Source organism: Megascapheus bottae, chromosome 18, assembly GCF_031878675.1.
Source record: "Megascapheus bottae isolate mThoBot1 chromosome 18, mThoBot2.hap1, whole genome shotgun sequence".
NCBI classification, from domain to species: domain Eukaryota; kingdom Metazoa; phylum Chordata; class Mammalia; order Rodentia; family Geomyidae; genus Megascapheus; species Megascapheus bottae.
In genome coordinates, this window is record NC_143526.1 from 32,337,341 (window position 1) to 32,365,237 (window position 27,897).

The 27,897-nt window shown below is 48.4% G+C and overlaps 1 protein-coding gene across 4 annotated transcripts in view; it reads right to left on the reverse strand.

Moving 5' to 3' along the window:
* Positions 1-3,176: 3,176 nt before the first annotated feature.
* The window catches only part of Mtcl2 (microtubule crosslinking factor 2), a 74,251-nt gene continuing 49,530 nt past the window's right edge, over positions 3,177-27,897 (reverse strand). For 2 of the 4 annotated variants that reach the window (XM_090352314.1, XM_090352312.1), the window contains 9 exons: positions 25,229-25,354; positions 24,092-24,322; positions 21,419-21,523; positions 20,060-20,227; positions 18,138-18,392; positions 14,020-14,091; positions 12,540-12,610; positions 10,024-11,371; positions 3,177-6,615 (listed from right to left, as the gene is read on the reverse strand). In XM_090352314.1, coding sequence (XP_090208440.1) covers positions 6,463-6,615; positions 10,024-11,371; positions 12,540-12,610; positions 14,020-14,091; positions 18,138-18,392; positions 20,060-20,227; positions 21,419-21,523; positions 24,092-24,322; positions 25,229-25,354 — 2,529 coding nt within the window. In that variant the 3' untranslated portion in view covers positions 3,177-6,462. The remainder of the gene's footprint in view (positions 6,616-10,023; positions 11,372-12,539; positions 12,611-14,019; positions 14,092-18,137; positions 18,393-20,059; positions 20,228-21,418; positions 21,524-24,091; positions 24,323-25,228; positions 25,355-27,897) is intronic. The other 2 variants (XM_090352311.1, XM_090352313.1) reach the window with 2 other exon arrangements.

Below are 27,897 nucleotides of genomic sequence, written 5' to 3' on the forward strand. Positions count from 1 at the left end.
ACCACAATGATGGGCCCTGGCACTTCTAACCCAGCAGGTCTAGGGGTTAGCCTAAAGTCTGCATTCTACAAGTCTTGGAACACAGTTTGAGAACCTCTGGTCTGGAATGGTGCCCCAGGACCTGACGTCCCTATGCAAGGTTACAATTGATCAAGCTCAAACTTAGAGGCACCAAAGGACCCAGAGAGCTTCTGGGAATGGGCTTATGATGAATGAGCCCCCCTGTGCAGAGAAGTATACTAAGGCACAGAGATCATTAGCAGAGCTGAGAAGAAACAGAATATTGGGACCCAGTGGAAAAAGGAGGGGACTACAGGACCCCAAGATATGAAAGTTGCTCAGGGTTCCTGTTGCTCAGCAGAAGATCACAAAACTGCTGGAAGGTACCAAGAAGTTAAAAGATAGGCCCCAGATGGCTGGCTGAAAGTCTCTTCATGGGAGTTGTTCTGGTGGCTTCAGAATGGAGTGTGACAAGGTAGTCAGGCCTTAGCTGCCTGAGCCCTTCCAGTGTACACTAAGGCTCCTTTCCTTGGGGTCAAGTGGTGGAAGGCAGGAAGGAGAGAGGAAACAGGACCAATGAGATAGAGAAAGGAAGAAGAGGTTCCTAGGAGGATGGGCTATATGTCAGTGGGATAGGAAATGGAGCCCTAAGCAGGGACCCAAGCATCATGTCTTGTCTCTTTTGGACTTTAGGTCTATGGATTCTACACACTTGGTGGGATACGGGTTCTGACAGGCTGAGCTGTTCTGTAGATGATGAGGCACAAGGGAGAAGAGATGGATAGCATGTGGATGGAAGATCAGAGTAGAGAGAAGCCAAGCTGCATCTGCTTGATACCAGGCTGTGTGTGGCTGGACAGGGCACAGTCCAAAGGAGAGTGAGGAAGTCCATGTTCACCACATACTCCCCCAGCAGAATGTGCTGGGCAGCTGCTGGAAGGCAGAGTGGTTTGGGATGGAACTGGTGGAGAGGTAACTAGGCCAAAGTAAACCCAGTAAAAAGGACTGGCAGAACTGGTGCTTCCGCATGCATGGGGAAATGGGGTCCTCTTTGATGTGAGAAAATACAAAATAAACAGAGAAACTAGAACACAACCAGATCTGAGAGAAAAACTCGAAGTCTGGGAGTTGACAGACAGGACAGGACACTTTCCTGATGGAACAGGAATGTGAGCTTGGGGGTGAAAAGACGATGCTGACATTAGAATATCCAAAGAAGGAAGCAGTGCTGGGGAAGGCACCAAGGGAGGCCGGGAGGAAACCTATCTGTGGGCCACTCTTATCTGCTGGCTAGAACCAGCTAAGGTGAAGAGGAAGCTTTAGAAGATTAAAAAAAAAAGATGGATGGGGATGGGAAGAAACAGGTTCAGACCACAGAAAGGCAGGGCATGGTTATTCACCAGAGGTGCAGAGCCTGCTAGGAGTCAGGAGTCCTGGGATCTGGGGCTGGCTTGACCTCTGGTTATCAAGTGCAGGAAGGGAGGCAAGGGGGATGGGACTCATTGTTTAAGGGATACGGAGTTTCAGTTAGGGATGGAAATAGCCAGGCGCTGGTGGCTCATGTCAATAATCCTAGCTACTCAGATGGCTGAGATCTGAGATTGTGGTTCAAAGCCAGCCTTGGCACTGAAGTCTGTGAGACTCTTATCTTCAATTAACCACCAGAAAACTGTTAGTGGCACTGTGGCTCAAAGTTGTGGAGCGCTTGCTTTGAGCTGAAGAGCTCAGGGACAAAGCCCAGGCCCAGAGTTCAAGTCCCACGACCAACATGGGTCGTGATGGTGATGATTATACAACATTGTGAATGGATTTTTGAAGCCCTTTAAAGGCTGAGATACAGCTCTGTGGTAGAGCACTTGGCTAGTATGTAAAATGCTATGGGTTTGATTCACAGCAAGGAAGAAGAGCAGACAAAAATAATAATGAAGCAACGCATCTGAAATGGCTACAGTAAATTTTTTTTCAATTTAAAAACACATCTGGTTAGTGTGGATTATTTTTCCATCTCATTTTTATTTATAAAGACCCAGTGAGTTGGTATCATCCTGAGGCCATGACACTGAAAGGCTAGCTGGGGACAATGAATGGGGGCACATTACCTAACATTTGTACAGAACCTTACACCTCTCTCAATCTTATTGTGTAGGTATGAGATTATGTTCAGGCCTCACCACAGCCACATGAGGTAGGATACTGTCCCCATTTGTACATGGGGAAACTGAGGCACAGACTAGCCACAAGATCTGGCCAAGATCATTCAAGTTGATAGTAGTTTATTTTTGTTAACAATTACTTGAAAAACAGCCTTGCATGATAGGTCGACTTGTTAAAACATCACTGGGCTCCCTGGCCTCTGAAGAAAGAACATATGTTATAAGTTAGAAGCAGGAGATCTGTTTCCCAGGGCAGACATGCTTGCTTTCCAGGACTGAAGGTTATAAAATCCTGATACATTACTCCTTTTATCATGGTTACTAGGTAACTCAAGAATGAAATTTAATTACACGACTATCAAATTACCTTAGGTAGATTTGGAAAACAAGCCATCTTGCTTTTTGGCTTTCTACTTTTGTTACCTTACTAAACATAGGATTAAGACTGTTAATTATCTCTATGGTTTTTCTGAAATCTCCAGAGTAATTACATACAAGGAGAGTTTGATTGGGGGCCAGTTTTCCTAAGTCTCAGCATAGTGCTCATGGGTTTTTAAGAACAAAGCATTGTGGCGATTGGTTGAAAGAACAATGGCCTAAAGGTCAGGTCTGTGAAGGAGATGCTGTCTGTCATGCTATAATGCTTAGGATAACTCAGAAAGTTGCCTAAACACACACCCTAGGTCCAGAGGGCTATGCAGGTCTAAGAATCATTATTTGACCAGGCCTTCCCCAGAATCTGGAATTGACAAGTCAAGCAATTTCAGTGGTTTATTTTGGTAGTGGCATACTATGGGGGGGGGGGGGGGAGGTCCAATATCCTATGGGTACAGTGGGATTGCAGAGCAAGCAGGGCAGAATAGGACAGGGGGAATCCAAGATCCAAATGTTCATCTGAACTTGATGAAATCTGGGACAAGATCTGAACCTTATCTGCCTCATCTGAAAAGTCCTATCAAGGCTCGCACGCGCGCGCGCGCGTGTGTGTATGTGTGTGTTCTTTTTTTTTTTTTTTTGCCAGTCCTGGGCTTGAGCTCAGGGCCTGAGCACTGTCCTTGGACTTTCTCAAGGCTAGAGCTCTACCACTTGAGCCTCAGCACCACTTCCAGCTTTTTGCTATGTATGTGGTACCGAGGACTCAAACCCGGGTCTTCATGCATGCTAGGCAAGCACTTTAACCACTAGGCCAAACTCCTGGCCCTATGTGTGTGTTCTTAACAGTGATGTGCTCTGGAAGGGATGTGGATGGACAGGGCATTATTACTATTATAACAAGGAATCAGTGGGAGACTTGGGTAGAATTATTCTGGAAGGGTAAGAAGAAGCAAGAAAGGCTTGAATATTGCTGAGACAAGAAGAAAGACTGGGGGATAAATCTGTGAATAGTAAGTATATGGAAGAGGGTCAAGTATTTGATGCCCTCAATTTTGTCACCTAGAGGCCACCTGGTAGAAGAGCACCCTGGAGAGGTCCAGGGATGTGATCTATTTTGAGCTGGACCTTCTGGAGGTCTGATTATCATTAAAACTAGGTATCGCTGCCTGTCCCCCCGCCAGGAGATTTTAACTTGGTGTTGAGGATTCAGATATAAGGAATGCAAAGTCACGCAGTTTAGGCTCAGCCATGGGGCAACCTGTAGGCAAAAGGGATGTGGGGGTTCCTTGGGACTTTGGTTAGAGAGAGAGAGGAGGAGAACAGGAGGAGAAAGCTAGGGACAACAAGGAAGAGGAGAAGAGAGGGAGCACGGGCAGCATTCTTCCTGGGACCTCAGGTGTGGGGTGAGGGACCCACACTCTAGGACAGGCAGTTTTCTGCTTTGGGAATGTTACCACGACATCAAAGGCATTTGAAGAAATAAACAAACTTAGAAATTACATTCCAAAAGAGTAGAGAATTTTTACAAACCAACCCACCCACCCCCCCAAAAGAAAAACACAACCAGTTACCAAGTAAACCTAAAAATTTAACCGAATCGATATTTACACATAACATTGTCAACCCCATCTAGCCCCGCATCCAGGGGCTTCTGTAGGAATGATGACAGTGGTCTTGTATAGTGGATACAAGAAATAGAAACAGGGACTCCACTGAAAACCAAGACCTGGGGCCTCCAACACCCCTACTGGGGACCACTGGGGCCAGGTGCCGAGACAGCAACAATGACGCATGACAATCTCGGATGAAGACGATGGTAAGGCTGAGAGGCTGATAGGCCCTGAGGTCTCAAGGGGATCACTCCCCACGGCTGAGAGCACAGCCCTCCCTTGGCCCTCTGCAGCTCCAGGAGGTGTCAGAAGGCTTCTGGTAGTTTGTGGCCTGGTATGAATCCCCTCACCTGCAGTTAATCTTTGAGGGGCCCCTGACCTCTTGGGTAAGAGCAGTGGATTTGGCCCAAGGCTCCAATGGCCTGTGGCTCTTCCCATGCAAGTCGCTAGGGCACGAGGAAGCAGCTGACAGGACTGACAAAACCCTGATGTGCTGCCTGTAAGGAATGGGGAGGAAGGGCTTTGTGTAACTGTTCCAGATGACCCTGAAAGGGTGGATGAGAAGTGACAATCGGGAGTGCAGGGCCATCTCCTGGGGAGTTGTGAGCCAGTGAGAGGAGGGCTGCACATGTGGTAGTGGTGGGGGAGAGGATGTGTGTACAACCCAGATGGGCTCACTGGTGGAGAGGCCACAAGAGGCCTTCCTCTCTGGTCGGAAGTGAGCCATGATGCATTTCTTGGATGGGACTGGGTGGCTTCCATAGATGAGGGAAGGGCAGGAAGTGGAATTGGGCTAGGAGCAGAGCTGTGAGAAGCATAAGGCTAAGGAGACAGGCTGGTGAAAGGCTGGCAGGCAGGCTGGTAGACGCTCTCAGATCCGTGTGCAAAGCAGCAATAAACAACATTCTCAAAAGTTCATCCTGTTTTCCTGCGAGTCGTCACTTGGGAGACTTGGAGGGGGATTTTTGTACCCTTGAAAAGAGCCATAGCCCTCCATGTTTGACTCATTAAAAAGAAAAGGAGGAGAGGGGAAAGACACTGGGGAGTGGTCTCGTCAGTCTGGCTCACCACCCTGTCTGGAGCATTTACACACTGACCTCAGAGGCCAATGAGGTACCAGGTATAAAGGAAAAGGCAGGGCTCTGTGGCTCCAGGGTCCATGGTATTAAGGGAACAAACTGCAGAGCTCCCACTCTGGTGAGGGGCCCTCTTGAAATGAAGAGTTCAGACCACAGCCTGAGCTGCTTCGTCATCACAAGGGATCTTCATGCCTCTCTGTGGTGTTATGAACCCCACACTGTCCCAGGGGCACGAATACATGTCTTAACCTCCAATAAATTACCTTAGGGGTTTTGGGGAAAATTAAATTATTAAAAATTAAAAAAGAAACACTTTACATACTTAGAGTACAAAAAATTCAAATACATGATCTAGGCAAAAAATGTATTTGTAAGCCCCAGTCCTGGGCTGTGTCCTGGGACACTGACCTCATGGAGTTTTCCCTGGCCAGGGCTAACCACATGGGAGTCTCTGGGAGGGAGGATCTCTGATGCAGTGAAGATGCAGTGCCCCACGTGGGAACCATGGAGGGGCCCCCGAGAACAAGGTGTAGCACGGAGGTGTTTCCCTGGATACCAGGTCTTGAGATGGGATATACTTACTTCTCTCTCCTCATGGATCTCCTGAAAAGCCTGGATACCCCAAGTTACAGTGGCAGGGAGGCAGTCCTCACCTCCTCCCAGTTCTTGCTGCATATAGATAAGACCAGGGAGATCTAGGGCTCCAGGATGCCAAGTCTACTTGGCCCTGGCTACTGCCCTATCATACCTCCTACGGGCCAGCAACCCAAGCAGCAGGTGGGAGAGGTGGCAATGCCCAGCCCAGCAGGAGCCCCAAGCTGGACCTGCTCTTTTCAGCTGTGTCTCCCTCCCACAGTAGGGGTGTGTGGTAGGCAGGGAACATTTCTGTCTGCCTCTGTCTTTAGGCACAGCCAGAAGAATCTCCCTCCCTGGGATCTCCTAGAAGTGTGTGTGGGTGGGGTCAGGCAAAGGTCTCTTTTAGGACTCAAGGATCCAGCCTCAATGGAGTACCCTGGCGAGGCTTCCAAGGATCAGTCTTGGCCACAGCCTTGTTCTTTCTCCTGTTCACTGGCATCCACTGGAAGGCAGAGTCACTGCCCAGTGGTCACTGGAGACCCTGCTTTACCTTGAACATTCTCTGGCAGCGAGGTAGCTGCTGTCCTCCAAGCACAGCAAGGCTGAGGGGCAACCCCTCGCTGCATCTCCAGAGCCAGGCTGCTCGAGATGGGAAACTCAGTTGCTCTGTCACTCGCTGGGAGGGACTGCCCTCTCTTCCACACCCCAGCTGGATTCAGATGGGTGCAGCCTGCATTTGGAAGGAGAGTGGCGGATAGCAGAGCGGGATGGCCGGACAAAGCAGGAGGTGAGAGACTGGGCACTACAGTCACAAACATTGTCCTAGGAGGAAAAAGGGATAATATCAGGAGGAGCCCAGAGGTAATGATGACCACACCCAGGGGGCAGCAAGGAACTGTGTTTTAGCTGTGCATACCGTCAACTCCTAGGGACCACAGCAGATCTTTGTTTCTGGCTGTCATTTTTATCTCATTAAGTCTATGTATGCAGTACCAAGGAATCGAACCCGGGTCTTCATGCATGCTAGGCAAGCACCCTACCACTAGGCCAAACTCCCGGCTCTAGACAAGTTATATAGCAAGCGTTTGGCATAAACTTTAAACAAGCTGGCGATTTTCATTGGTGCAGCATATTTCTTCTTTTATTTTGATTTTATTCATTTTATTTTTAATTTTTTTTTCTGGTACCAGGGTTTGAACTCAGGGTCTTCTTCAGTTTTCATGCTTGACTGGCACTCTATCACTTGAGCCCCATTTCTTTTTTTGCCAGTCCTGGAGTTGAGCTCAGGGCTTGAGCTCAGGGCTTGAGCATTGTACTTGGACTTTCTCAAGGCTAGCACTCTACCACTTGAGCCTCAGCACCACTTCCGGCTTTTTGCTATGTATGTGGGGTACTGAGGAATCGAACCCGGGTCTTCGTGCATGCTAGGCAAGCACTCTACCACTAGGCCCCATTGAGCCCCATTTCTCACAGGTTCTTTGGAGCCTGAACTCTGGGCCTGGGCGCTGTCCCTGAGTTCTTCAGTTCAAGGCTATTACCCAACTCCTAGGCATGGGCATTGTCCTTGAGTTCTTCAGCTCAAGGCTACCACCCTATCCCTTGAGCCACAGCACCACTTCTCATTTTCTAGTGGTTAACTGGAGATAAAAGTCTCACAATCTTTAGCACCCTGGCTAGCTTTGAACCTTGATCCTCAGATCTCAGCCTCCTGAGTAGCTAGGATTATAGGAGTGAGCCACTGTGCCCAGCTGAATTTATTTATTTATTTATTTTCATGCTCTTAGTCTGAAACGGAAACATGGGTACTTCCTGGGTCATAAGACTGCCAGTTTTGGGACTAGAACTGAACTATTAACTCCTCTGCTTCTTAGGCCTTTGGACTCTGGCTAGAACTCTATAAAGCATCAGCTTTCATGAGTCTTCAGATTACTTCCCTGTAGATCTTAGAACCTGACAGCCTTTATTACCACAGGAGCCAATTCCTCACAATCCCTGGCACTTTCATAATCTGTGTCTTTTCTCTCTCCTTCTCCTCCTCCTTCTCTCTCTTCTTCCTTCCATAATGGAATGGAACCCAGTGTCTTATGTATACAGGCAAATGTTCTGTCACTGCGAAATACTTCCAGCCTGGACAAGCTCTGTTTCTGTATGTGCTGGTACTGGAGCATGACTCAGGGCCTCATGTTCTTGCTCAGCTTTTTTGTTCACAACTGGTACTCAGCACAACTGGTGCTCTATCACTTGAGCCATATGTCCAATGCTGGCTTTTTGCTGGCTAATTGGAAAAAAGATTCTCTCAGTCTTTTCTGCTTGTGCTGGCTTAGAACTATTATCCTTATATCTCAGCTTCCAGTTACTAGGATTAGAGGCATAAGCCACCAGCACCCACCTGGATGACCTTTTATGAAATACAGTTTGGCAACATTTATCAAATACGTTTGGAAAATTTATGTTGTTTTATCTCATAATCCCATTTCTGCAACTGAAACTTAATTAAATAGTCTGAAGTGTACAAAATGATTTTGTGGGCTGGGAATATGTTTCAGTGGTAAAGTGCTTGCCTAGCAAGCATGAAGCCCTGAACTCAATTCCTTAATACCACAAAAACAAAAGGCCAAACGTGGCACTGTGGCTCATGTGGTAGAGTGCTAGCTTTGAGCACTAACAGGCTCATGGACAGTGCCCAGCCCCTGAATTCAAGCCCCAGGACTGGCCAAAAAAAAAAAAAAAAGGTTTTGTGCCAAGCTGTTAGCCACAGCATTATCTGTAATAGAAACTAGAAACCACTAGGCACTGGTGGCTCATGATCTGAGGATCGTAGTTTGAAGCCAATCTTGGCAGGAAAGGACATCAGACTTAATTCCAAAAAATTACTCAGAAAAAGCCCAAAATGGTTCTGTGGCTCAAGTGGTAGAGCTCTGGCCTTGAGCAAAAGAAGCTCAGGGACAGTACCCAAGACTGGAAAACAGCAACAACAACAACAACAAAAAAAACCCCTATAAACAAAAAACAAATAAACAACAACAAAAAAAACCCCAACAATCCTAGAAACCAACCAAACATCTAGTAGCAGGGAAGCAGACTGTCCAAAATTATCTCAGTTCCCCCATACATTCCTCCTTACTTCTGTATGCTCCAAACTACATTTCTTGCTGTGTCTACAGAACACTACAAGAAACCGCCCTTCGCCATAATGGAGGAGACCAAGAGGGGTGCACCTTACTCAAACTGATCAAATCAGAATTTCTCCCAAAAATGTGGAATTGGGAAGCAGGCTTAAGTTCATGTCTTGAGGGGCTTGCACTGGAAGATGTTATAAAACCAGATCTGGAACAGCTATCTTGTATTTGTGGAAATGCAGCAGAAGGAAAGAGAGGAAGAAAAGCACACAGAAGAAAATAATGCTCTAGGGCCGGGAGTTTGGCCTAGTGGTAGAGTGCTTGCCTAGCATGCACGAAGACCCGGGTTCGATTCCTTGGTACCACATACTTAGAAAAAGCCGGACATGGTGCTGAGGCTCAAGTGGTAGAGCTCTAGCCTTGAGAAAAATCCAAGGACAGTGCTCAGCCCCTGAGCTTAAGTCCAGGACTGACAAAAAAAAAAAGAAAGAAAGAAAATAATGCTCTAGAGAAAAGAGAGAACAGGGAGGAAGTGATGAAGCCTTCAGGTCTTGGTTATGGAGCCTATAAGATACTCCCATCACCATTCCAAAATACTTCCTTCCCACTTTGAATGCTGACTCAGATGCATCCCTTGATTAACACCCAGTGCCTAACTCAGTAGAACTCATGTGAGGAGAATATATAGCAAAGCTTCTTGACGATGGGAGCACTCTGGTGTGAAGTCAGGTGGGATGGGGCAAGTGTCGGGCAGGTTACTGTGTAATTCCATTTTCTAAGCTTGAGGGGTGGGGGGGTCTCTAGCTTGTAGCCTTTGCCAGTTTTCCTGGCATCCATCCTCCCTCTGCAGCCAATATGCATAGAGAAATAAGGAAACACAATGCTTTCTACAAGCCTCTTGGTACAGCACATCACCTAGGAGCAAGAGAGCAGCAGAAACACCCCTTTCCTGGACCACAGGTTGCTGGGTGCTGGGTTCTGATCAAGCCATACTCACAATAGTCTTCTGGCACTGGAGATCATGTGACCATTAGGTCTGTATCATTCCAGAGCTTACACTCCATAAGCCAATCTTCCCTCATACTCAAAAGGGCAAAGTCCACCCATCTACCTCATTAGGAAGGATTGAGGCTCCGTCTCCATCACGGGGAACACCATCTTTGTTCATCTGGGATGGGTTGGTGGTTCTGGCATCCTCGCTGCCAGATTTGGTTGCCTTCTTGCTCAAGATCCTGGCCACGCCCTCTGGTTGATGGTAGCTGGCGGGGGAGAGAGGTTCGAGTTTCTTAGAGCTGTCCTCTCCTGCTACCGACGTGGGGCTTGGTGCGCGGCCGCACACATTCCGGAAAAACTCCTGCACAATGCCATACTTGGGAGGCTCAGGCTTGGCCCGGGCCTCAGACATGCCCAGTTTCCAGACAGATTCAGTGCTGCCCGAATGCTCCACCACACTAAAGAGGCTGGACAGTCCGTCATTAATGTTCCTCAGCACTGGGCTGTCCCGAGTGGTGGTGGAACGGGCCCAGGCTGAGCCATTCTGCTTGCTCTGGTGTAGGTTCCACAGGCTGCGGTCCTTGGTGCTGTCCAGCTTGGACACAGACCTTCTCTGCAGCTTTGGTGAGCCATACTTGGGCGAGCAACAGGGCCGCTCAATGCGCGTGTGCACCTTATCCAGTGAGGAGGAGATCTGCTTGCTGCGCACAGACATGAGCGAAGAGCTGCGAGGCGACCAGCTCTTGCTATGGAGGCTGCTGCGGGGAGGGTCGGTCTGCAGGCCCACGCTGACCGTGCGGATGGTCTGGGTGCCCACACTGTCCAGACCCACCGTCTGGCTGGACGTACTCTTCACTTTCCTCTCCAATGAGCCCGAGCGCATGGCCTGCCGCACGCAGTTGGTGATCTCCTTCATGTCATCACTCATGTTGCCGGACATTTCAAAGTCACGCAGCGCTGCTGGGAAGGCAGGCCCGGCTGCTGAGGCGCTTCCCCCAGAGGCCCCGTCTAGGCGCTGTCGGGAGAAGTTGCACAACCACCGTCCATAGGAGCTCTCGGCTAGCCCGTCAGCATCAGCTGAGTCTTTAGGCTTGGCTGTGGTAAAGAGAAAGCCAGGCTCAATGAGGATCTTGCCTTCCTTGTCATGAACCACAGGGACGCCCAGGCGCCGGGCCACTGGTGGGCTGTAGTAGACTCGAATGCCCGTCTTGTCTGGAGCTGTGTAGCTGCGTTGCATCTGCTTCCCTGCAGGGTCCTGGCAGGCCAGGGAACCCAGGCGGCTGCAATCTCTCGGCAAGAGCCCAGGCTTTTCCTTGGCTTCTTTCTCTGCATCTACTGGCTCAGTGCTCACAAAGGTAAAAGCAGGGCTGTTGGGTAGCTTCTTGCCTCGGGCCTCTCCACCAGCAAGGTAAGGGGAACAGTCCAGCAAACTTTCAAACTCAGACATGGAAGAAACAGACTTGGTCCTATGTAGAGTAGAGGAAAAAAGTGGGATTAGTGGAAAATAGTACATACATCGCTCAACTGTCCTGGGACACACATGCAGTGAGCCTGCCTGACTTACCTTTCCTAGACAACTTTGTGGGTAGCCTCCCCCCACCCCCTTGCACATACCCCAAGAACATGCTTCAAACACTTGCATACAGATGTGATTATACTTGTCTTCTAGAAACAGCTCAGTGGCAACAGCATAAACACCGTTCTCAACACAAACTGGATGAGCTTCAGTGAGTAAACACCCTGCCCTCCTATCCCTCAGGTGAGTGATCTGAGTGTACACTCTCTCTTGCCTCCCAGAGTTCCTCAGTGAGCCTGAAGTCCAACTCCCCACAGAGTGACAGAGAAAATTCCTTTCAATGGCTGTTACCTGCTCCTATCTCTCTTCTAGGTGTTTTCGGAAGTCCCCTCCCAGATAAACCATTTGCATGTAAGTCACCATCTTAGGGTTTACTTCTAGGGGAAACCCAAATTTAAATGCCAAGAAATCAAGCACAGACCTGGACATGGTAACACAGTCCTATAATCCTAGCACTTGGGAAGTTCAGGAGGGATCACCCGTTTAAGGTCAGTCTCAGCTACATAGAGGGACTGTGTGTACTGCATGAAGCACCATATATGTGGAAGTTCATTGCACATGTCTAGCCTCTGTAAAACTCTAGGGGGAAGCTCCTTTGATTCAAAGTCCACAGCTCCATTTAGCTAGAGTTGTAACCTATCAGGTTCAAGTGCCTACCTTACCCATGTGCTTCTGGGCTGCTTTGTGAGGCCCCCATAGGGCTTTGTCTCCCTTACACCTTTCACAGGTCTCCTAATGGTAGAGACATGGTCCTTACAATCTCAGAGGTTCCTTTCAGCATAGCACAGGGTTGGGCTAAAAGGATGCTGCTTAGTAATCACAGAAATGGACGTATATTACGACTCTCCTAATATCTGAGACAAGAGAAAATAATCCCCAAAGGAGCTAAACAGTGTCTCTGCCATCAAGAACACACTGGGGCATTCTCCATGCTCAGAATCAAACAAATCAACAGTAAACTATAGGCCAAGCTTTCTAGCTCCAAAGAAGAGAACCATCTGGGTAGTCTTCCAACTCTAGTGAGGGACAGGGGTGGGTACATGGGGTAGGGCAAGCACCTCTTTAAGCCAGTTCCCCCAAGCTCAGCTTCAGAAGCAACTTCCTTGTCATGGATCTTCTCACTGTGTGTCTGAGGAGGAAAAGACAGTATGGATCAGTTTTGGCCACCAAGATGGTAACAACAGGCCAGTGTGAGAGTTAATCCCATATCCCATGCCTGTGTCTCCTCTGTTGGGGAACATGAAGATGAGTTCAGCAACAATCTAGAATGCTCATTGATCAGTTTCTGAATGCACCACAATAACTGTGACCCCAAGAGTGGTGCCAGGGAAAGAAGGATCACTGAGAACTTATCCCAAATGGGGTGGCAGCAACAAAGCACCTAAAAGCAGTGGGTGAGGACAGCAGTGACTATAGAGCTCCAGCTCCGGGCTTGTACTAGAGGCAAGGCCCCCAAGGCCAGTATGATTATCAGAGCAGCATCACCAGTCCTGTGAGGCCCAATAAAATCCTCCCACCTCAGCATTTGATGCTTGTAATCAGGTCTTTTGAGTGATACTCCACTTCTTCAGATTGCCTTGGGAACAAAAGAGGAAGAGGAGGAGAGGAAGGGGAACAAGGAGGAAGAAGAAGAGGAGGAGGAGGAGGAGGGAAGGGACTATGTGTGATATTTTACCAGCCTATTGCTCTATGAACAACACTTGAATTATACATGCAAACTTCACCAACATATCTTACTGATCTCACAGTCAGGGCTTTCTTTGCCAGAGCAGAAAAGTTGATCCTTATTTATACAATGGGAGCATAGAAATAAGCAGTGAGTTAGGTCATAAGACTATGGAGAAGCCCTGTTTTCCACAGAGACAAAATTGAAGCCAAGAAAGGTCTAAGATCTCTCCACAGCATAGAAGGATGGCAGAGGCCACCCAAACCATGAGCAGAAACCATGGAGTAACAGGATGCCAGTGGTTTATGCACACAACCCTAGCTATTTAAGAGGCTGAGACCTGGAAGATCACAGTTTAGAGCCAGCCAAGGCAGAAAAATCCAAGATTCCATCTCCAATTATCCAGCAAAAATGCTGGGCTAGCCAGGAGTATGACTTAGAGGTAGAGTGCTTGCCTAGCATGTATGAAGCCCTGGGTTTGATTCCTTGGTACCACATAGACAGAAAAAAAAGCCAGAAGTGGTGTTGTGACTCAAATGGTAGAGTACTAGCCTTGGCAAAGCTCAAGGATAGCATCTAGGCCCTGAGTTCAAGCCCCAGTACTGACAAATGGCTCAAGTGGTATCATGACAGCTATAAGCAAGCAAAGTGAGCAACTGAACTATCAATCAAGGCCCTTGAGTTCAAGTCCCAGCACCAGAAAGAGAGTAAAGAAAAGACAGACAATGTGATAATGGCCCAAGGGATAAGAAGCTCAAGGTGAAATGGAGTGGCCTGTGGGACAGGGCTAGAATCTTCTTATCATGTTCCGGTAACCAGGGAACTTTCAGTGTAGCAATCAGTCAAGAGAACCTGGCAGCAGTGACCTTCACCTCTTTCCAGTTGTTGTCCTGCTTCTCCATGTCTGCATGCTTCAGAAGCCAGGGCTCAGCAGCCTTTTGCAGCTGAAGAAGGAAAAGACAGCATATCACTGGTAGGATAGCAGGTATGGGGTTGTTCTGAGCGGGGCCACTCCCCAGGCTCCGCTGTGCAGCCCAGAGGACCCTCAGCAAGGATGTGGAGCCACCATTTTCACAGGGAGCAGCTCTGAACTACCTACAAATGCAGTTGGGAAAAATACTGCCTAGTTGCAACCATCCTATGCATTGTCATCTGGAACAAAACAGCAATAGGTATTGTTATTGCTATGTTAATCTAAGGTACACATCACGAACACTAGATCAGCCAGCAGCTCAAGACCCAGGGACTGCCATCAATGGTAAGCTGGTAACTAATGGCTCCCGGCACTCCTCCCTCAAGGTACCTGCCTTTCTTGGAGTTCTTATCACCTCCAGGTGATATGTGACAGACCCATGTGCATCTTCCCCTGTACCAGTAGGTGAGACTCAGGACTGAAAAGGAACTGGCTCAAACTCAGCAATTAAAGGGGCAGCAATGGCAGTGACCACAGTGCAGTGGGTCCCATGGTAGAGTGCTCTGGAGAGGCTCATCTGTGCCTGTCACTATAGCCTTCTCTCCAACATGACACTGGGCAACCAAACTTCCCTTACTGTCAATGGACAAAGTGATGAAGTCCTAAAAACAAGCACGGGAGCACAAAAGCCTGACCTCTTGCCTTATGGTGGCTCTAGTGGTTTATACTCCCAAGTGTATCACGGATTGTGGAGGGATCATGGCAGACTGGAAAGCAAGCCTTTGGCTGCTCCATCGCTGACACTAACTGTGCACAGAGTAACCAACTTACCCTAGTCTGCTCAGGACTTTCCCATAGTTAGCACTGAAAAAAATCTCATGACCTTGAAAGCTCTTCATTTTGAAAAACCTGGTTAATACTGGGCCAGGAGTGTGGCTTAGTGGTAGAGTTATTTTCCAAGCCCTGCATTCAATTCCTCATTACTACATAAACAGAAAAGGCTGTGTATGCTGTGGTGCTATGGCTCAAGTTGTAGGGTACTAGCTTTGAGAAAGCTCAAGGACAGTGCCCAGGCTAAACCTCAGGACTGATAAAACAAAACAAAACAAAAACCCTAACATTGGTGCAGTCCTAACAATGGAAGTCCAGGAAGAACCCCCTCAGTCCCACACAGACTGGGATGAGCTAATTACCCTGCTTGGACTTGAGTCTGTGTCTCAGCTTTGCATAACAGAAAGCAAATAGGAAAAACAGCAACACAAAAGTAGCATTAGGGCCGGGAGTTTGGCCTAGCGGTAGAGTGCTTGCCTAGCATGCACAAAAATCTGGGTTTGATTCCTTGGTACCACATATATAGAAAAAAGCTGGAAGTGGTGCTGAGGCTCAAGTGGTAGAGCTCTAGCCTTGAGAAAGTCCAAGGAGAGTGCTCAGGCCCTGAGCTCATTTTTTTGGCCCAGGACTGGCCAAAAAAAAAAAAAAAAAGTAGCATTAACAGGAAGACATGGCAATGACAGATGAAGATGGAAGGATCAAATTAAGTTCCTGGGAGACTATTGGTTTAGAACAAAAGGGTGGGCCTAGATATGCCGGGTACCACCCTGGGCATTCTTGTGGCTATCCATCGCCTTTATTCCCGCAGCAGCCCTGAAGATGAGGATGTCAAGCGCAGTCACCCACTGGACAGATGAGGCCAAGAGAGAAGTGTGTCCTAGCAGGTATACTCTCGTGGTCAGAAGCTCTTTTCTTCCTGCTACTCCGGCTGCTGCTTACCAGGCTAGTCTCACTGAGAATCCAGTTTAAAGAAGAGTGTAGAGCCAGGCATGATGGTTCACTGCTATAATGCTAGCAGCCTTCGGGAGGCTGAGATGGGAAGGCTGGGAGTATGAGGCCTGGGCTTAGTGGCAGTGGCTCACACCTATAATCCTCACTATGTGGGAGACTGAGATCTGAGGATCGCAGTTTGAAGCCAGCCCAGACTGAAAAGTCCCCATGAAACTCCTTTGTCCAATTAACCACTCAAAAAAACATAAGTGGAGCTGTGGCTCAAAGTGGTAGAACACTAGCCTTGAGTAAGAAAGCTCAGGGACAGCGCCCAGACCCGTAATTCAAGTCACACAACAGATGGGGGATGGGGGGTAGAGAAAAGAGAAGAGCACTGCTTTGTGGGTTTGAACTGAAGGAGGCAGAGCCAAGTCAGAGATACAGGAGGGCAGAGCTGGAGGACCAGCAGGTCTCCCATAAGATCCCTGCAGAGGACACAGGAACAAGACAGATGGTAGACCTAACAGTGGGCAGGCTCTGCCTATGATCTGATGTGTGTCTCCAAGTGGCTATGGAGCTGCTTTCACAGTGTGAACGCCTTTTAAGAATACTTTGTTGTTAATAGAGTAAAAGGGAAGGAACTCTTCTCTATAGGCGGGAACTGGCTGCATGGTGCCCACAGATGCATCGGATCTGCTTTCCATGTGAAGTACTGGAATTTGTGTATGCACTTACCACATACAAGCTCCCTCAGAGGGGGCCAGAGCCTGCAGCTAGTGGGCTCAACCCTCACAGCTAGTATATACAGGTGATCCTCAGAAGAGGGCTGTGCCCCCAGGAAAGGAGGCAGATGTGAGGATCAGGAATCAGCCAGATGTGGAAGACCTACCAATTCCATCCCTGTCCCTTAATCATTTTATGATCATGGGCAAGTCACTTGGCCTCAGTTTCTTTATCTGAAAAAGGGGTACTGATTATGCCCTGACAGGGCGGTTGGACAACTGGATATGGCTGAGAAGACCATGCTGGGGAAGGGTGAGGGTAGCGTTCCTAGACAGCCTCTCTGAAGGCTGGGTGGGCAGCTCCATCAGCGATTCAGGAACTTGTCCTTGAATGCAGTACTTTCACTTCTAGGAATCCATCCTACAGAAATATTCAGGCATGTGCAGAAAAGTACACACATGGGGATGCACACTGGGACATTACCCTCAATAATGAAAAAACTTGAAACAATCTGGTTCGTATGAAAAAATAAGGTTTTCTGTATGTCAGGAATGTAATATCAAGCAACAGTTAAATTCAAGGAGGCAGACTATAAATAACATGTACATACATTATGATTCAATTAAAGATAACTACAAAGCAAATAAAGCCCTGCGAATATAAATTTAAATAGCAAGAAAGGAAGGGAGCCATCTGGAATACACCCTTGTCATATTTGTACCTTATACAGGATAAAATCCAGACTGCTATAATTAAAGTAACACTTAAAAGGAAAAACCCAACATAAAGAGTGGAGCCAAAGAAGTTCCAGGGACAGTGCCTGAGCCTTGCGTACAAACCCTGGTACTGGCAAAAGAAAAAAACAAAAGAGTGGCGCACATGTGGTGGGTGGCTGCCGGGGCATGATGGGGCATGATGGGAATTGTAGGGGGTGACTTCAGTGACTGCTTTTCATTCTCCCCTCTTTTGGTCAAAGGACTCCAACTTTTCCCTGGGAACCACTCCTGGATCTTCCCTATCTGCTCTTGGTCTTGGTTTTCCCTAGGGACGGGCACATGACTCATACCTGACCAATCAGAACCTGGTAGACATGGAACCTTCCCCAATGCAATGGCTAAGCTGTAAAATATGATCATGAAACTAACAATGGCCATATATGGAGATCATTTGCTTAAGGAAGAATAAAGCTAACACAGAAGAAAGCAGGTTTGACAGAGACGGAGAAAAGGCCTAGTTCTTATTGTAATTTCTTTCTTTCTCCCCTCCCCCCCCCAGTCCTGGGCTTTAGCTCCGGGCCTGAGCACTGTCCTTGGACTTTCTCAAGCTAGAGCTCTAGCACTTGAGCTTCAGCACCACTTCTGGCCTTTTTTTTTTTATGTATGTGGTACTGAGGAATCGAACCTGGGTCTTCGTGCATACTAGGCAAGCACTCTACCACTAGGCCAAACTCCTGGCCCCTCTTACTGTAATTTCTGAGCACCAAGATCCAACTATACTTGAAGGAGACTCTCTTCAGGATTTATCCAGCACAGGAAAGGCTCCCCAGCCATTTCCCTTATGGTTCAAACCAGCAAGGGCTGGGACCAGCCTCACCTGACTCAGGCGGTTCTGCAGCTCCTTCACCTGCTGCTCCACTTGCTGCTTCTCACCCTGCAGCCTCTCCACCAGCTGTAGCTTCTCTTGGCTCCAGTTGCGCTCGCTGATCTGCAGCTGTCGGGTCAGCTCCATGACTGCACTGTAGGACTCGGCCAGGAGATGCTGCTGCTCCTCACGCTCCCTCTGCAGGGCTGCCTTCCAGTCAGGCCCAGCCCGCTCTCCAGCTCCCTTCCCAGTCTTCAGCTCCATCTGCTGAACGAAGTAGCCTGGTCAGCCAGCACCAGCAGCCCCTTCACTCAGCCCTGCAGGGCCCAGTTGGATACCAGCAGGGTCAGGAGGAAATGGGCCTTGTAGACCCCTACACTAAGCCTCCTCACAGCAGGGCTTCTCTTCTCACAAAAACTAAACTAACTCATTCCTCAGCACAAGAGTCCCAGGGGCTTAGTGCCCCAGGTCACTTAGCTGAATCTGGGGCTTGAACACAGGTCCTGGTGCTGCCCCTCTGTTTTTTTTGTGTGTGGGTTTTTTTGTTTGTTTTTTTTGTCGTGGGGCTTTAACTCTGGGCCTGGGCGTTGTCCCTGACTTCTTCAGCTTAAGACCACCACCGTATCCCTTGAGTTACAGTGCCACTTCCGGTTTTCTGGTGATTAATTGAACGTAAGAGTCTCATGGGGGCCTGGAGTTTAGCCTAGTGGTAGAGTGCTTGGCTAGCATGCACAAGTACCCGGGTTCAATTCCTTGAAAAAAAGTCAGAAATGGTGCTGTGGCTCAAGTGGTAAAGCTCTAACCTTGAGAAAGTCCAAGGACAGTGCTCAGGCCCTGAGTTCATGGCCCAGGGCTGGCAACAAAAGAGTCTCATGGACTTTTTAGTGCCCAGGCTGGCTTTGAACCAAAATCCCAGCCTCCTGAGTAGCTAGAATTTACAGGCATGAGCTTTTTTGCTCAAGGATCAGCTTGACTTCTGACCTCTTGGTGGTAGTTGGCGATAGAGTCTTTCCTGCCCAGACTGACTATGGAACTGCGATGCTCAGATCTCAGCCTCCTGGGTCATTAGGATTATAGGCACGAGCCACTGGTGCCTGGCTCCTAGAACTTGCTTCTCTTACTCATCAACTCTTATCAGCACTACAGATTCAGGTTAAAGGGGGACATATTTACTTCCCCTCTTGGAAAACTGACCCTACCAGTATTCCACCAGGCCCTGCAGGGGATACTCACACACCGGCATGTGCAGTTGTTTCATGCCCAGGTGTGGGTTTTACTGCAGCATGATGACTTTCCTGGCCCTGATCTCAGGGTGGTGAAGAAGATGTGCAACCTGGCAACTTGATGCCCAGCATGGATCTGGAATGCAGATGCTGGCATCTTCCTGATGCATGGGCATCAGGAAGAATCCAGGAGTCCACTGGGGAAAAGTGAAACTGGAGTCGCGGGGGACCAGGAAATGTAGAGGCCTAAGGAATCTTCCCCATGCTGCAGGCTGACCATTTTCAGACCAGACACAGCACAAACCAAACTCCCAGAGGTCCTGGTTATGTAAGGCTTCTTTGGTCAGGTGGTTTTGTTAGGGAGACCCTCAAAGACAGGCAGCAGTGGACTCAGGGTCCTCATGAGAAGAGGCAATGGGAGTCCAAGCAAGTTTGGGAAAGGTACAGACAGGCCTGGAAGCCTCTAGCCTCACCTCACCTGTGAACCCACAATGCAACAGAGGTGCCTGGCAGCCTTCCTCTTCCTCCCCTTTACCCACTAACTCTGTTCCCTGAAACTGTTGCTGTGTGATTCTAGACAAGTCTTCTGCCCTTTCTGGGACCCAGGTGAAATAGCCATCAGGTGTGGGACTTGGGACTTCTGCTCTCAGAGCTGACTGCTGAGGGCTTGATAAGAACCAGAAGAGTCATGTCTGGCAGGTGGGGTCTCACCTGAGCAGCATGGCCCTTGAGCTCAGCCCGCTCTGTCTCCCAGGAGGCCTTGGCCTTGGCAAACTGCTGCTGAAGCTCTGTCAGCCCACGGCGCTCATCCCGGAGCAGCCAGCACAACTCCTTCAGTGTCACCTTCATGTCCGCCAGGGTCTTGATGTCTTCATTGGGCTGCAGGAAGGAAGTTCCTGGGTCAGGAACTTCAGGAAGGAGAGGACTCTGGGCTCTGAGTGCTGGCACTGTACAACTGGGACCCTGTCCAGCTCTGGGCAGTCCCGGCCACCTCCCTAAGTGCCAGCCTCACATAAACAAAGGCTCCTGAGCTATAGGGAAAGCCGTGCTGCCTAGATCCCACTGAACCACAAACAGCCTGGCTCTTAGGCTCTGCAGTCCCCAGGTTTGTGAGTCTCTCTTCCTTTTCAGGATCTGTCTTTCAGAGCAGCTAGGCCCTGCCTGTACACTGGGCCCACTGCATCCTAACTCCTGTCTCCTGAGCTCAGGACTCTTTGCCTACCCAGACCCCAGCTCAGTGGGTATTACCCTAGAAGCCTGACTACACTGTTCCCTCTGATCCATGGCTTCATTTGAGGTTTCTTAGTCCCAGACTACAAGAGGCCCTTCTACTTCTGATGCCAGTTTGATATCCATTACCCACCCACCTCCCAATTTCATACTGCCTAAGCAAGAGCCAGTACAAGAATATCTTGCCATCCTTTGCATATATAATACTCTGGGTGCAAAATGGCCTGCTTTCCATTCTACTCAGCCTTTGAAACTTACCACCTACAAGCCCTCCTCTGTGATGTTGTTCATTATACTCTAAATACAATTGTTTTGCAATGCTAGGGATGGAACCTAGGGCCTTGTATATGTTAGATAAGGGCTCTGCCACTGAGCTTCATTCTTACTTACCTCCTCACTTTTCTTTTGGTATTAAAAGTTTGAACTCATTTATTCATATTTGTTAGGCAAGCACTCTACTAATTGATCTATACTCCCTTTCCCAGTCCTTTTTGCTTTAGTTATTTCTTGGGTAGGTTCTCATGTTTCTGCACAGGGCTAGCCTTGAACTGTGATCCACAGATCTCTGGCTCTCAAGTAGTTGGAAGACAGAGATTACAGCACTCATCACCATTCCGGGCTCCCATAGAATTACTAGCGTTCTTGCCCGTGACCTCACAGTCTGCCATCTAGTCTTCTGTCACTGCCATGGAATGACTTATGGACCCTACAGACTTGAGCAATTTGGAAAGAGGGCAGTGACCAGGCAGCAGCCTTCTGCAGGTCCGTCTGGTTCCACCAAAGGCAGCAGCAGCAATCATAAATGGACAAAGGAGAGGTGGGCAGGGACTGGGAACGCACTGTGTTCTGGGTCCAGCTGTCTCCCGTGCATGCCTTGTTATCCGGCTGCTGGGCATTTATCTCCTCTTCCTCCATCAGCAGGTATAGCTCCTTCATGCTGTTTACCTGAGGGTAAAAATCACACTCAACTGGGGGTGGAGAACATCACACCTGAGCCAGGAAGAAAGGAAGGGAGGGAGGGAGGGGAGAAGGGAGGGACTGGACATTTGCGGGGGGGGGGGGGGTCTTCCAGGCTGAGAAACACTGCTTAACATCTTTATTGTTCCAACAACAGGGGCACTGCTGAGAGTCACTTAGAAGTAACCATGCCGACAGCGTGGGCCAGGCGAGCACTATGGGAGATCCACTGTAGTAAAGGATAAGAGAGACAGAGGCTTGGATGGAGGGGAGGGATGCTTTCTGGGTTGGGGGATACGTTGTTGAAGGATTCTGGACAGGGGTCTAGCCCCACCCAGGGTGCCATGCAGCTGAGAATGAAGTCTGAGTAGGCTGTTGATCATAATTTGCTCACCATTCATCCATCTGCTCATAAAACATTTACTGAACACCTATTATATGCTAGGCCCAGTGATAGGAGCAAAGGATACATCAATGCGCAAGACAGACAAAAGACCCTGGCCCCTGAGCATATAGGAACACAGACAAAAATCACAGACATGAAATGCTCTTTGATATAGAACATCTCATCATAGCAATTTCTACAGAGGATGAGAAGGAAGCAGCTAGACAGGACTGCAAGTAGTTAGAGAGCCATGAGAATATCAGGAGAAGAACTGCAAGAAGAGAGTACAGCATGTGTAAAAGTGCTGAGGTGAGGGCCGGGAGTTTGGCCTAGTGGTAGAGTGCTTGTCTAGCACGAAGACCCGGGTTCGATTCCTCATACCACATACATAGAAAAAAAGCCAGAAGTGGTGCTGAGGCTCAAGGGGTAGAGTTCTATCCTTGAGAAAGTCGAAGGACAGTGCTCAGGCCCTGAGCTCAAGCCCAGGACTAGCAACAAAAAGAAAGTGCTGAGGTGAGATCGAGCCTGTTTGAAGACTAGCCAGGGAGGAGGTGAGAGAGGTACGAGGAGTAAGATCATACTAGGGACCCGTCTTGACTGTGAGTGAGAACTATGAGCCAAGAAGTGATACAAGCTGACTTTTGGTTTCACAAGCTTATTTTAGCTAAGACAAAGCTGTACTGGACACTCCAGGACATGTTCACACAGACCTCAAGCTGCATGGTATCCCCCCAGCGACTCTTAAACACAAGATGCCTGGCAGAAGATGAAGGGTGAGGCTGGGAGATGAGTGAGATGGCAAAAATAGTTATCCAAGCAAGATGTGAAAGTGACAAGGACAGGGGGCACTAGTAGGAATGGCTCAAACTGGGGGCAAAGTGGGCAGGATTTGCCAATAGGTTTGATGAGATGCTTTGGAAAGAGGAGAAGATGCTGCCTTTGCTTTTGGCCTGAGCTAGGAGCAGCTGTCATGACATATAGGAAGCATAGGCTTGGAGGAAAAAAGGAGTCTGGTTTTGGATAAAACATTCACAAAGCCTCCTGGGTACCTACATGGGTCTGGCAAGTTCTGGGGAAATGCCTGGGCTGGAAGAAGCCTTTGGAATTCATGTGTCCAAAAGAGGTTTCTCTGGGGCCAGGAGTTTGGCCAAGTGATAGAGTGTTTGCCTAGCATGCACAAAGACCCGGGTTCGATTCTTCAGTACCACATACATAGAAAAAGCTGGAAGTGGTGCTGTGGCTTAAGTGGCAGAATGCTAGCCTTGAGAAAAGCCCAAGAAGATGCTCAGGCCCTGAGTTCAAGCCCCACAATTAGCCCCCCCCCCCCCAAAAAAAGAGGCTCTGCCTCAAGGGAAGCGGGGGAGGGAAAGAGAAGATCTCTTTCTTACTCTGACCTTAAGAGCTGAGGTCAGATGGCTGGGGGTGAAGCTCAGAGGCAGAAAGAGTACTTAGAGGCATAACATCCTGAGTTCCATCCCTGGCACCACCAAAGGATGGGGAGGAAAAGGGAAGTAGAAGGAAAATGGAGAAACCAAAGGAAGGATTCCAAGTGTTGCATGCAGAAAGATAATGAGGCAAGAAGTAGAGGAGGTGGGTCAGAGGGGAATGAGGGAGATCTGCAGGAATCAATAGCCCCACTCCACCACTGGTACAAGGATTCACTGTGTCTTTTGATGATCTGAACATAGACAGGTACACATTCCCTCTTCTGAAATCCTCAGGGCTTAGCCTGGTTTTGTTTGTGGTGCTAGGGATGGATCCCCCACCTGCCAATGTCCTAGCACATGCTAATAAGCACATACTCTATCACCGAGTTATATCCTAGTTCCCAGGGGCTTGAACTCGGCCTGGGCACTGTTCCTGAGCATTTCAGCTCAGCCACAGCACCACTTCCAGTTTTCTGGTGGTTAATTGGAGCCTTGTGGATTTTTGTGCCAGGGCTGACTGTGAACCAGAATCCTCAGATCTCATTCTCCTGAGTAGCTAAGATTACAGGTGCGAGCCACCAGCACCTGGATTTCCCAGGTGCATTTGAAATTCATTGAGAACATGGTACTTCAACAGCCCCAGTATGACTCAAACACACCAAAACTTCCCTATGAACAATGCAGATGCTCGCATGAAGCTAGCATCTTACTGTTCCCCAATCCTAGCCCTCAGGTTTTGCGTACCTCTAGGAAGTCATCCCCCTCGCTGGGCAAGCCCTTGCCCTGCCGCCAGCGCTTCAGGAACCACCGGAGCTTCATGAAGAGCAGTAGGAAGTTGTGCTTGAACTGCTGGGACTCCTGCACCAGCATGTTCTTCTCCTGGCTCCAGAACTTCTGTTCCAGCCTCCGTTGCAGACTCAGGCTCTGCAGCTCAAACTCTCGCCTTAGCAGCGCCCTCTGTTGGTCCTCCTTTAGCTGTAGGGTTCAGAGAGCCAGCTCTGCTCAGTTCCCACCACTCCCACCCAGCTGGGCCCCCCCATAAAGGGCAGAGGGGGAAACCTGGTGGTGTCTACCACGGGGATCCTACGCAGGGAGGATGAGCTCACAAAAGCAGCTGAAGCTAGTCACAAGTCAGTGAGCAAAACCACCATGTGATCACACACTGAGTCCCTAGGGGACAATAGATATTCCCATGACACAGTGGATGAGGGACCCCCAAGAGTGAGAGATGGTGACAAGGGCCAGAATGTGGTCATGTGGAGAGCAAGGCATGTCAGGCTTTCTGGAGGTTGATGGATGCAACATCCTAGGTAGCAACTTGGATCATGGTTAAGAAGAGCCAGAGATCTGGGATGCGCAACTACAGGCCAAGTGCTTCTGCTCTCTGGGCCTCATTTTCCGCACCTGTAAAACGGGGAGGACTCGAGGACTCACAGAGGAAGAATATAAAGGATGTAATGTGTGTTACCTGAGCCTGACTAACCAATGCAATGGGACTGGCAAATGGATTGCCAGCCAGGCCTGTTGAGGACATTTCATACATGGGAAAGTGAGGCCTTGAGAGGAAACAGGATCGGCCCATGGTCACACAGGCAGCACATGCCAAGTCTATGACTCCAGCCCCACATAGCTGATGACAATGATGAGTGCACGGACACCCTAGCAGGGTATGGGGACTGCAGGACCTTCTCAATTTCTAGGTACAACCAGGAATCCCAGGGACTCTGCTTTCAGGTATTTTGCTTGTGTTTGCAGTTCTGGGGATGGAAGCCAGAGCCCCTCACATGCTGGGCAATCACTCTGCCTCTGAGCCAGGCCCCAGCCCCAGACCTTCAGCTGTGAGCGGGGCTGGAGTAGGTATAGGACCTCAGTGTCACCCACCTGGACCAGTTTCTGATTGAAGTTGTCAGCCTCTTCCTTACGAAGCTGCCGCTCCTGGGATAGCTGCTCTTGCAGGCCCCGGAGACTGTCATGGGCTTCAGCCAGAACCAGCTGTAGCTCCTTGATCTGTGGTAAGGGTGGGGGCACAGACAAGAGGGAGAGGAGAGAGGCTGTGGTCAAAGGATGGAAGGTGGCAGGGACCTGTGTCAAACTGGACATAAGCATCCCTCTAGAACAATGGTTGTCTGAGACACAGGACATATCAATCAAAACAAAGAAAACCAAGTCTAGCTATTTGTATTTGATGTGTGTGTGTGTGTGTGTGTGTGTGTGTGTGTGTGTGTGTGTGTATGAGCGCACGTGTGCATGCATGGATGTGCGCGTGCCAATCCTGGGGCTTAAACTCAGGCCTGGGCGCTGTCCTTGAGCTCTTCAGTTCAAGGCTACCACCCTGCCCCTTGAGCTACAGTGCCATTTCTGGTTTATTTCTAGTGGTTAATTGGAGATAAGTCTCATGCGTGGGGGGGGGGGAGAGGAAATGGGGACAAAAACATGAGAAGGGGTATCAATGTTTGTGAAATAATATACCTTCTAACTGGCGAATATAACTGTAACCCTTCTATTAATTACAATAAAAAATAAAATAAATATTAAAAAATCTAAAAAATAAAGTATATATGCAAAAAAAAAAAAGTCTCACGGACTTTAGTGCCGTAGCTGGCTTTGAACTGCAATCCTCAGATCTCAGCCTCCTGAGCTGTCCCTGAGTTTTTGTTCTCTAGACTACCATTCTATCACTTGAGCTCCACTTCTGGCTTTTTGATTGTTAACTGTACTCTTGTGAACTTTGCTACCTGGGATAACTGAACTGTGGTCTTCAGATTCTTAGTCACTTGAGCAGCCTCAGACATGAGCTACAAGAGCTTAGCAACTGGTGTAATTTTAACTTACTTTTACTCTTTAAAATTTAGATAGAAAATTAAGTTTGATTCTCTTATTTAATTTCTGAGAAGGAGGTCTGGCTATGTATCCTGAGCCTTGAACTCCTAGATTCTAGTGATCCTTCTGCCTCAATCTCCTGAACAGCTAGGACTACAGGTATGCACACCATACCCAACTGGGTTATAAATGTGTTCATGTATGTAAAAATCCATCCAACTGAATACTTAAGGATACTACTGTCCTTTATTTTATGTATATGATTAAATAATAAGAGACAGGAACACACGAAATGTAAACAATGGTTAATTACATGAGCTTGACTCTCTTCTTTACATCTTTATGCAATGCTAATCAGATTTTGTTGTAGCTATTTCTTGTTTACAATAACTATGTAATAAGATTAAAAGAAAAAGACAACTACGTAATAAGATTAAAAGAAAAAGACAGCCAAGTGTGACGGTTTACATTTATAAGCCAAGCTACTTGGGAGGTAAGGGCACAAGGATAAAAGAAGCCAGCCCAGGAAAAGTTAGTAAGATCCTATGTCAAAAACAAAATTTAGGCTGGGAATTTGGCCTAGTGGTAAAAGTGCTTGCCCAGCATGCACAAAGACCTAGGTTCAATTCCTTGGTATCATATATATAGCAAAAAGCTGGAAGTAGTGCTGTGACTCAAGTGTTAGAGTTCTAGCCTTGAGAAAGTCCAAGTACAGTGCTCAGGCCCTGAGTTCAGTCCCCATGACTGGCAAAAATAAATAAATAAATAAATAAATAAAACAAACTTAGGAATTGATGCTGTGGCTCAAGTGGTAGAAAGTATAGCCTTGAGCTGAAGAGCTCAGGAGCAATGCCTGGGTCCAGAGTTTAAGCTCCAGGACCAATCCCCTGTTCCCCTCCCCGCCCCCCAAAAAATTATCTGGGTACTAGTGGTTCATGTCTGTAATTCTAGTTACTTAGAAAATTGAGATCTTGAGGATTAAGGTTCAAGTCCAAACTACGCTGAAGTTTGCTAGATACTATCTCCAAAATAACCAGCAAAAAAGCAGGCCTAAAGGTGTGACTCAAGACTGAGTTCAAACCCCAACACTGGAAAAAAATTTTTTAAATCCCCAAGGTCTGAGGATCACAGATAGATCTCGAGATAGAAGCCCTGAGATCAGCCTTCAATCCTCAGTGCTAGGGGAGAAAAAGACAAAAAGACAGTAATAATATAAAGTTCTACATTTTCTGGAGAAACGATGTTGGAGAGCATCATGTATTCTTTTAGAAGTCGGGACTGGTTTCTAGCAGGGGTACCAGGGCCTTGGGGAAAGGATCATGCTGTTTACTGACGAGGTATTGATGATCTAGGAGTGGTCAGTTGGTGAAAAGCCATGGGCATTTTCCTTTTCTTTCTTTCTTTCTTTTCTTTCTTCCTTCCTTCCTTCCTCCCTTCCTTCCTTCCTTCTCCCCCTAACCCCCTCTCTTTCTTCCTCTTTTCTTGTTGGTTGTGGGGCTGGAACTCTGGGCCTGGGCACTGTCCCTGACCTCTTCAGTTCAGGGCCACCGCCCCACCTCTGGGCCTGGGCTTTGCTCCTGAGCTCTTCGACTGAAAGCTACCACCCTGAGCCACAGTGCCACCTCTGTTTTGTTTGTTTGTTTGTTTTTTCCCTAGTGGTTAATTGGAGATAAGAGTCTCACGGACTTTAGTGCCCCAGCCGACTTTGAACCAAATCCTCAGATCTCAGC